The sequence below is a fragment of the Apaloderma vittatum genome, unplaced genomic scaffold, assembly GCF_000703405.1.
Source record: "Apaloderma vittatum isolate BGI_N311 unplaced genomic scaffold, ASM70340v1 scaffold15504, whole genome shotgun sequence".
In the NCBI taxonomy this organism is placed as follows: domain Eukaryota; kingdom Metazoa; phylum Chordata; class Aves; order Trogoniformes; family Trogonidae; genus Apaloderma; species Apaloderma vittatum.
The window spans coordinates 3,295-13,752 of record NW_009713332.1 but is presented as its reverse complement, the minus strand read 5'-3'; the positions used below and the strand labels follow the sequence as shown (position 1 = coordinate 13,752).

Sequence of the window (10,458 nt, the reverse complement as noted above, 5' to 3'; positions counted from 1 at the left end):
TGTTGTGGGGCGCCCATTTCAACACAGTTATTTTCCACCATCTGTCCATTTGATGGCAATTTACCTTCTGAATCAACTTTAATTTCTTCAAGCATCAGTGTTACAAGATCATCATGTGTCAGATTTTCTAAACCATGATGAACAATACTTTCATCCTCAGGTATTTGCTGCTGTTTCTTATCTGGAGTTCTCACAGAAGCCTCTTTGCGATGTTCTGCAGGTATTTTGTCTACGGTCTTATCAAAACCATAGTGCGATGTCGTGGAATTTGACTGTACATTATTAAGTGCAAAATCTTCAGTATTTTTACTCTGGAACTGTGAATTTAGTTCTTCTGGCAAAGGGGGTGTTTTCTTTTCCCAGATAACAATATGAATTTCTGAAGGAGGAACTCCAAATCTTTCATGTCTCTTGCAGTACGGCCCCTTTAAATCATCACATTCAAGCCAAGTTCCTGAAAAATAAACAGAAACCAGTGCAGAGACTTGGGGACTTTCAAAATTGAAGTAACTATCCTGAGACATTTGTCAAAGATTATTACTAACCCACTCCCCTGACAAGCAGAAAAAAAAAAAGGTTTTCTTCTCCATTCATTACATGAGAGAAAACTTCTACCATATAAGGATCAAACATAAGCCAAATTTGCAGCAGTATTATTACAGGTCAGAGTAGGTCAACCATAAAACAAAGCTACATGTATATTTTTTTTGTCTGAGCTAACAATGATGAATCTTGTCTGAAAATACCTGCACAAGTCTGAGGGAAAAAACACCTCTCAAATGAAGCTTTTCTATAGACCTTTACATTGCCTGGGTGAGAGGCATGGGGGGATTTAAGAGAAATTGATTGTTTTAATTATCTGCAAACTGTTCACAGATCATCAGCAAATATTTTAGACCTTTAAGAATTTAAAAATAGATATATATGATATATAGGATGTTCCTAACTAGACATTTCCCAGCTGCTTCCTCTTCCTATTTCTTCTTAAACTCTGGCAGCATGATTTAGGCAATTTTCATGTTGTCACAATACTCGATAGGACTGTGTTCCATTCCCTCTAAGAAGCTTGAGAATCAAAATATCAACTTTTCACCTTATGTGACTATGAAGTTCCCATTAACGGCACAACTATTATACCACCACTAATTTTTCTAACATGGATTTGTGCCTCCCACCCCTTGGGTGCAGTAAACTTCAGTAACGAAAAGAAACTTCATTAATGCCAGTAGTTCCATAGGCACCCTCGCTTACAGCCAAGAATAGATTAACAACTAGCTTCAAAATAACCATTTGTCCCACAGCCATGCTCAGTATTTTTTAACTTTCACAAAGTCATAAAGGGAGACAACTCTATCCAAATTATTTTTGTCAGTGAGTAGAGTGTAGGACAGAACAAATCAGCTAAACCAAACCGAAACCTTGAGTTGGAGTAACAAAGTTTCCACAATTATTCACAAATTTTTATCATGCAGTTTAGACTATAAAAAAAAAGAAATCCTGATTATATACAGACTGTTGAGACTACTGCAGTAAGCCATAAAACAGTATTTGATGTAGATTCATGAAGTTTTATAATAGAATTTATGGTTCTTACCATCAGGATTCAAAGACCAGGTTATGAAGTGCATCTTGTCCAACTGATACTGAACAACAGACGTTATTTGGTAGGTGTCTTCTTCAAATTGAAATGAATAGTTCTTCAGGTTGTTATGTGGTAAGCCTTCTATGAAATGTAACATTAATATTGAGGGTACTCTAATAAAGAAACAATAAAGAACCAGTATATTACAAGTTAAAGTAGTTCCTCATGAAAAAATAATACACCTCAAAGCATATGTAGTTCTGCCTTTACTATTCTACTTCCACACAGGACTCCTCAAATTGCACAGTTGTGAAGAGATAAGAAAGCCCCAACTGGATATTCTGTTTTGTTACAGATTAGTGGAAAATAACCCAAAACCATGTAAGGGATTTTGGGAGTGGGGAAAAGGTGACAAAACCCAGAAGATAACTGTGTCATGACCACAGCAAGAAATTACATTGTTCCCAAGCCAAACTAAGTAATCAGATGACCAAACAACAGTTTTGCCCAACAGCAGGGACTGTGAAAAGGCTGACACTGGATATCAGCCGTCTGTATTTACTACTTGGTAGGAAGCATTTATGACCTGGCTCAGACACATGTGCTGACCAGTATGTTAAAAACTGCTCCATGTTTCAAATTTTTTAAACACTCCTTGCCATTTCAGCATTAAAAAAAATCCTAAAAAGGGAGCATTTATCAGAGTATAGAGTTCAGAATTTCTGTACACTCAAGATAACAGTATGGTTTTGAAAGCGTTATGTTCAATAAATGAAGTCTCAGAATTTTACGTATTTTATTTTCAAGTTAACATATTCAAACTTACTTTTCCAAAATCATCTGTCGTCTTTGAGATCTGTCACTACAGTTATTACATGGTCCAACATGAATAGCGTTAAGTGGATGCCAATCAGGGATGGCATTTGTGAATGTCGTTAGTGTTTTCCTACATCTGGACACACACAAACACACACACAAAAAAGATGGGCTGCTCATTAGAAAACAATAAATATATGCACTTTGATAGGAGACGAAAGTTATCAAAACATTATGGTAAAGCCAAATTCTATTCATATTCATGCCATTTGTGCAAATTCCACTGTGACAGCGTCACATCCAAGTCAGTACCGAATTCGGTTCTGCCAAAAAGTATCAGTCACCATTTGTCTTCAGCAGGTCTGTGGTCTTCAGTTTCGTGTTATTTGCTCTTTCTCCCTTAGAACATTATCTGTTTCCTTTCCAACATAAGGCAGAGCTTGTACCAGTATCCACATAATTTACTAGCTAATACAGAAGCTCAAGAAGGAAGTGGCAACAAATGACTCGGAATCCATGTTATACAAGGTCTTGTTTTCAAAAAACAGTACATTCAGAGCAGAGATTACAGAGAGGTTATATTGTATGAGAACACAATGTACGGGATATTAAAGTGAAATAATGTAGTTTATTCATACATTATCCACAGAAAAGGCTTCCTTTATATTCAGTCTAACTTAGATATTTCAATTTAAAAAACCCCAAACCACAGTATTTAAGAAAGGCTCTTGAACACATCCTATTAACCAGGACTACACGTTAGCTGGCAGTGGAACAGACAGCATTAATCTCATCTCATTTGGGCATCTAGAATTTTGTTGTATAAGCCTAAGATAGTGGAGAGAAACGGGTATTTTTCAAGTAAAGTGAGCTGTCTTCTGAAGGCATCTCTCTTTTTCTGCTGACTCTAAAAGAAGCCTAAATTACTAGCTTGCACCTGCAGCTACACAGAACTAAATCAATTCTCAAAAAATTACTTCCCTGCAACACTATTTTAAAATGTATAAATTACGTGAGAGAATATCTGATTATTTGTAATCCAAATGAATATTACAGACTTCTTCAACAGCAGAAGTGTACTAGGCATGTATGCTTTAGAACTACAATTCATACTCTCTCAGCAAAATACCACAGTGAGCATGGCCAGGGACTCACACCGTTACCTATTATTTTTTTATTAAGTGGTAACATGGTTTTCTAAGACATGATATGGCAGTAAACTATTTGCAAATGCTAGCCTAAAAAAATTTTTAACAAGCTTAAACTTTACAAAACCTCGAGATCTGAAGAAAATCAACTATCACACGCAGACTTACAAAGGTAAGGTAGAACAGTTACAGAGAAACCATTTAAATGAAAACCTCACCTGTCCTGGTATTTGTAGCCACAACATACACATTCAAACTTCCATGAAAATGAATGCAAGAATAGTTTCTCAGCATGTTGATCCAGTTTTAAGAGCAGAGGGAGCACAAACACCGGACTCTCCTTCACACCTTCAAAGATGGGGCAGAAAAAAGTCATTGAATATTTGAAATCAGCTTTCAGTACTTGAAAAAGGAACAAGAGAAGCTTATTGCTATGGTTTTAATTCCAGTTATCCCTTCAAGGTTGTATTTCTAATCCTCACAGCAAAGGGATTGATCTATGTTATTAGGTTGTTATCAATGACATTTTCATGACAACAGCATAGTCAAAGAAATGAGAATATGCTCCATAAAAAGTCAAAAACAGTCAAGGTACAAACCAGGTCATCACACTATAAAGTATGTGTATGTCACCAATAAAATCAAATGTATTTGCAGTCTATCTTGCATGCATATGTACATACATTTTTTTATGTACTGACTCGACATGTAGTTTCCTGAAAGTAAATACGGAGATACTGCACTGATTACTCACCCAGCTCACACTTAAGCTTAGGCTGAAGCTGTGCAAACACGCTGTTTCTGATTTCATTGAGATAAGATTCTGCTTTTGGAAGAACATCTAAAGAAAAAAAAATACATACATCTTCATGTATTTATGTGTAACACCTCCATGTTTTCAAACATATATGTACCTCTAACATGCATTCATTCTTTGCAAACTGATGCCTTTCATATTGACCCATACTTGCCATTTTAGGCAAAATAGCCAATGCTTGGTATTAATCGATTTGAAAATTAAAGAATTTACACAGGTTATATACAACTTACTGCAGTCTGCTAACGAGAAATTAGTTGACTTGATTTAAATTACAGCTAAGAGTGTGCACCAACAGCTAGGTAATTAGAACATTCAAGGATAGTATAACCAGACATTACAAATTCCAGATATTCAGAGATTAAGAGCAGACTTTAAACCCTAAACATTAAGATCAAATGTGCAAAAATTTGTTCACATGCTTTCTATGTTATACAATTCATAATAAAATACTTAAAAGCGTTGTTCCAGATGAAATACAAACTTCCTAACTCAGCCCTTAAAACAGTAAATGCATTTAAAGTGTACTTTATATAACTTAGTATGTATTTTAAATTTGCTAGTTATGTTGTTTCTACACAAACATTTTTTAAGCACAAGCAAAAGCGTAATATCTACTACATAATCATGATCACAGTCTGCACAAATTAAAGGAAGGATTTAGAACAGCTGTTGAAACTATTTATTATTTATAGAAGCTATGTATAATAAAAGAAAGGTAAATCATTCTATGATCACAGAATCATGGACTCATTTGGGTTGGAGGGGATCTTAAAGATCATCTAATTCCAACCCCACTGCCATGGGCAGGGATACCTTTTGCTCAAAGCCCCGTCCAACCTGGCCTTGAACATTTCCAGGGGATGTGACTTCCACAACTTCTCCGGGCAACCTGTTCCAGTGTCTCACTACCCTCACAGAGAGAACTTTATTCCTTTTATGTAATCTAAATCTACCCTCTTTCAGTTTAAGCCATTACTCCTTATCCTACGACTACACTCCCTGATAAACAGTCCTTCCCCTTCTGTCCTGTCGGTCGTCTTTAAGTAGTGGAAGGCCACTATAAGGTGCTCCTCGACCAGAGCCTTCTCCAGGCTGAAAAGTCCCAACTCCCTCAGCCTGTCCTCACAAGGGAGGTGCTCCAGCCCTCTGATCATCTTTGTGGCCCTGACTCTGGACTCGGTCCAACAGGTCCATGTCTTTCTGTTGCTGGGATGCCAGAGCTGAACACAGCACTGCAGGTGGGGGCTCAGGAGAGCAGGGCAGAGGAGGAGAATCACCTCCCTCAACCGGCTGGCCATGCTGCTTTTGATGCGGCTCAGGATGCAATCGGCTTTCAGGGCTGCGAGTGTACATTGTGGGGTCATTTTGAGGTTCTCCTCACCCAAACCCCCAAGTCCTTCTCCTCAGGAAAACCAAATCTTACTTTGAGTCTGAATCCACAAAACTGAAAATGCTCAAAGGCCATACTAGTAGATTAGTGACACATCCTCCTCTGACTCCAGCTGTGCTCCCTGGAAGGTTGCCCCCAGCTGCCCATCGCCACCTCTGTGCTTGGAGGTTGCCAACCTCCAACCTGTGAAGCTGCACATGTGAGTACACACCAGCCCTCTCCACGCAATACGAACCAGGCTAACGTGTTTGACTAATTTTTAATGAATCAGGTTAGGTGGCACCGCTATCTACAGCACAGTTTGCAGTCCTGAAGGGAAGCACTCCTTCAGTGAGTGCAGCTGGAGCCAGGAGAGAACGTCTGTTCCCAGCTTTACTATTTTGGGTGTGACAAGGCAACTGCCCACTTAGACAAGGACGTAAACCACAACAGAAATTATTCCAAGGATTAGGATTAGAACAACACCCACATTTACCAACAGAGTGGAAGGAAACAAAGTAAGGCTCAGTTACATAAACAATTCACAAATTCCCTATGTGGAATACAACAAAGAAAAAAACTCAACAGATGCTCAGTGTTTGATGCTTTCAAAGCGTGCATGTTTGCCTTAAGAGAAATAATTTCGGAGGTTACTAGTATTCTGCGAGATAAAACAGGCTACTCTGCAAATTCAGGGTAATGAGTTGTAACTTATTCTTTTGTGATCTGGAAATAGAATGGAGGCATATTTAAGTGCACTATACTAAATTCCATGTATTTATAGCAATTAGGTCAATTTGGATATGAAGACACAGCGGCTAAATGTACTTACCTTTTACTTTACTCCTTTTACAGGTATTCAGAAGAACAGTCGCTTGATTATACTTTGTTAAGAGTTTCTGGAGTAAACATTTTCCATCATTATATTCCGCTAGAGCCAATTTTAATGTTTCTAAGTGTACCAGTGCTGACAAAACACAATCTAACCAACACAGATTATTCATGTTTCTCCACTGAAGACATAAATCTGTGTTATTAGTGGAACCTTTATCAGATTTGAGCAAAATTTCAGATGTTGTTGAGCAAAGTTCAGAATTTGGCAAGAGTTGTGTCCTGGGACTAGAAGTCTTTGGTAGACTTTCTTCACAATTGTTGCTGTTGGTGGTTGTTTCAAAATCCACCTTCTGCATGCAGGACTCCACACCGTTACTAGGTTTTTGCTGACCATTTTGTAACACATCATGCAGGCTCGACTTGGGAATACATAAGCCATTCTGATAACATTTGACAACAGGGTCTGTATTAAGAGAGTGCTCAACGTTGACCACATGATTAGTTCTTGCTATTTTTGGATGTGATTCAACAGGCGAAAAGTCACTGATATCACACAATTTCCTTTTCTTATGAGTAGATGGAGCTTGATGATTTTCTGAATCAGCAGAAGTAATTATGCTGTTTAATGGTTTATAACCAAGTGGGTAGATACACTAAAGGAAAGAAAGAGAGTTACAGTGAAATCGCAAAGCTACTTCATGTGAACGAGAGCTAAAAAAAGGTACAAACCATACTCTTAAAATGGAATGCAGGACTTCCGTAAAGTTATATTTCAACCTAATCAATACATAAACTCAACATCTGTATGACAGGAAGGGTGTTTTATGCAACCATTGCCTTATAAACAATTCTGAACAATTGTGAAGTAAACGTATCGGTTGTGATAAACACTACTGTTCCAGTAAATGTTTCCAGCCCCTGAAAACAATCCAATTTTGCTAAGGAGACTCCTCTTATTCTGCTGAATCCATTCCTTTAGTGCATGGCATCACCATCTTGTGCCTGAGAGTCTACTGTTACCAAAACTGGCAGCACATCTTTCAGGCTACCACGATGCATGAGACCAGGTGCTAGTAGGACCTCACATAGAATAGCTATTCTGCAACTAGATATAGTCAAATTGTTATTACCAGTCTCAAGAACGATACTATGATCATTTAAAAACAGGGAGGGATTGTAAAAGTGACTCAGAGACCTATATCTAGTTCAGTCTACTAATTTAAGGGTGCCAGTACATATGGGATTGCTATAGCCTCCCCACATTCATGAAGCAGTGGAGAAGGGAAAGGCAGCAGAATCATGACCGAAATACTAAGCAGTACATAAATCCAGCTAAGGTTAAACTTGAAAGGAAGAGAAGAAAAGAAAAAAAAAAAGAAAGAAAGAAAACATTTTAATTACAATTGCAAACCTATCTGCATTACCCAGATTAAAAGAAGAGTAAATGGGAGACTGACCTGCAAGAGTTGTGTTATTAGTTACACAAATCATCAAATTTTCCAATTTGGACAAAGATTTCTTTAGTATCATTTGTGTTCCCTTGTTACGTAAGCAAAACTCTCCTTTATTAATTTTCTTCTACTCTTTTTAGCTCTTTAGGGTAGCTTTCTATGCCTAAACATGCCTGCACGTACACAGGTTAGTCATGTTTTACAGGAGCAAAGATCATCCAGCATACGGATTCGAAGAGGTCTAATTTCTACAGTCCACCTACCACCCCTTAATTGAACTTAAAGTGGTGTAACTGCTGAAGGTAAAGGCCTCTGCACAACCAAACAGAAGTGTTAATTATAATACCTGAGGGTTTTCACAAAGAAAAATGGACTCTTGAAAATTAATGCGGTAAGTCCGTAAAACTTGGATCTGGCCCTTTTCTTTGCAGACTGGACAATACTCATGTGAAACTGTTTCCACGGGACTAGAGTTCTAATAAAAAAAAAAAAAAGGCAACATAAATTTATGTATTTCATATATCACCTCGATGTAAGACATATATACATACCAAGACAGAAAACCAACGTGCAACTTCTAAATATAGTACCTAATAAAATATAAAAAAGTAAACTAGATATGGGGGTTTATTTATATTTCTAAGATATATATTTGTATGGTAATTTTGATTTAAACATTCAAATATTTATTAAAGTATCTTTGACAACACAATTATGCAACATTTCATCCAGATCTTTGAAAGACAAACCAAATTTTATAGGAATGCAGTCATAAAAACAGTGCCAGTAAAAATCACAGGCACAGATTTACTTAAAATAATCTTTCGCCATTGTTATAGATTTCCGTGGAAAATAATTTTGAGATTTTTTTTTTGTCAAATTAAGACGAATTAAAAATCTCTCAAAGCAGAGAAAAATATGAACTTTGCACACATGTAAAACAAGTTTCAACTGACTTTTCCCAAATACCCCACCATGTGGAGTGTCGATTCCCCTCCACCAGTCCCTTCTCCAATCACTTGCAAACCATTTGTAGTCTTCTGGGTATCCATCACTCTGAGCCTCTGGCTAATTTATGTCACTTGTAACAATGTCGTGACCACTAACGATTTTTCAAAGACTCCTGAAAAATAAGAAGCGAATAAAAAAATTAAAGAAAAATTAGGTTAAATTTGGGGAATACACCATCAATAATGCAGACTTTATATTCTGCAGAAATGAATTCAGTATTTTCTTAACTGAAAATACTTATTTTCTAGTGCAGATTATGAACTCAAAACTTTAAGTCACATAACAGATTTAACAGCTTTAGGCCCTGAACTGGCAAGCTTATCTATTCTTTGCACTCTACAAGATCTCACATATTTGTCTGGGCTTCTCAGCTTATTGCATCTCACCCTGAGAGAAGGACAAACGTCTTTAAAAATGGCTACGGTAAGATCCCATAGAGTTATAGACAGCTGCTGCAGAACACTAAAAAAAAATACAAAACCAACCAAAAAAATTTCACTGCTGCATCTTTCAAAGTAGTTAATTTATTGCGCAATAAACTATTAAAAGTTTATCCTGCAAACAACATTGTTTAACTACAGAAGGGCACCCTGTTGTTACTGCCACTTTCTGAAACTTTTCTTCTGATGTTATTTTAACAATGTTATAAATTTTCTAACAAACTAAAGGTCTTCCACACTATCATTGCTATGTAACTCTGTTGTGTATTTTATAAGCAACTGAATATTCTATTTCAAATGATTTCTCAAGTTTAGGGCCAAATTTTGCTTTTCTCGCATATCACAAACAGAGACTCATTTGTGGAGGACAATTTCAGTATGAACCAGGTATGCATCAGAAGGCAGCTCCTTAAGTCCTTTCCTTCACTGGCACTGAGGCTAACTATGCCTTGAATCAGCCAGAAAAACAAAGGTTTAGAACTACAGGGGCCCAATTCTGCTCCTGCTGACTTCAAAAGGAACTAACTAGAATAAGTACCTATCTTTTTCAGATGCAGGAGGAAGTTAAGGTATGTTGAGTTGTGAAGTCATCAGTATAACAACTTGTCTTCAGCCACAACTGTTCCCTTTCCATAACTTCCACTGAATAACATCCTCTCCCACACCATGATGCTTTTTCAGCCCTTTCTTACACTACTGCACTAATTCAGATTATAGATCCTTTGGAAAAAAGAAACTTCCCATGGCATTCTTGAAGGCCTGTGTGTAAATACAAGTTCAACCCTTTATAATTTATAATGGTTCAAACCATTGATAATACTGGGTAAAGAGAGACCATACAGAAATGGACAGAATGCTGAAAAAAAAAAGCGCAGTAGGAAAATGTAATCACTCATTTCAAATCAGTCCCCAATGGCAACTTAAGAGCGGGTCAAAATGAGGTGATGATGTGTCTTATTGACGCTTTCGATGTGTTCAGCAGCACTA

General features: G+C 37.2%; 1 protein-coding gene across 1 annotated transcript in view; it reads right to left on the bottom strand.

The window, feature by feature from the left end:
- USPL1 (ubiquitin specific peptidase like 1) overlaps positions 1-9,143 on the bottom strand; it is a 10,608-nt gene extending 1,465 nt beyond the window's left edge. Inside the window, exons 1-8 of the mRNA XM_009868328.1 lie at positions 8,977-9,143; positions 8,367-8,495; positions 6,568-7,222; positions 4,301-4,387; positions 3,765-3,894; positions 2,409-2,534; positions 1,595-1,755; positions 1-454 (exon numbers count right to left, since the gene is read on the bottom strand). The exon at positions 1-454 is cut by the window's left edge and continues 1,465 nt beyond it. Of these exons, the coding sequence (XP_009866630.1) occupies positions 1-454; positions 1,595-1,755; positions 2,409-2,534; positions 3,765-3,894; positions 4,301-4,387; positions 6,568-7,222; positions 8,367-8,495; positions 8,977-9,072 (1,838 nt within the window). The 5' untranslated portion in view covers positions 9,073-9,143. The remainder of the gene's footprint in view (positions 455-1,594; positions 1,756-2,408; positions 2,535-3,764; positions 3,895-4,300; positions 4,388-6,567; positions 7,223-8,366; positions 8,496-8,976) is intronic.
- Between the last annotated feature and the right edge of the window lie 1,315 nt (positions 9,144-10,458).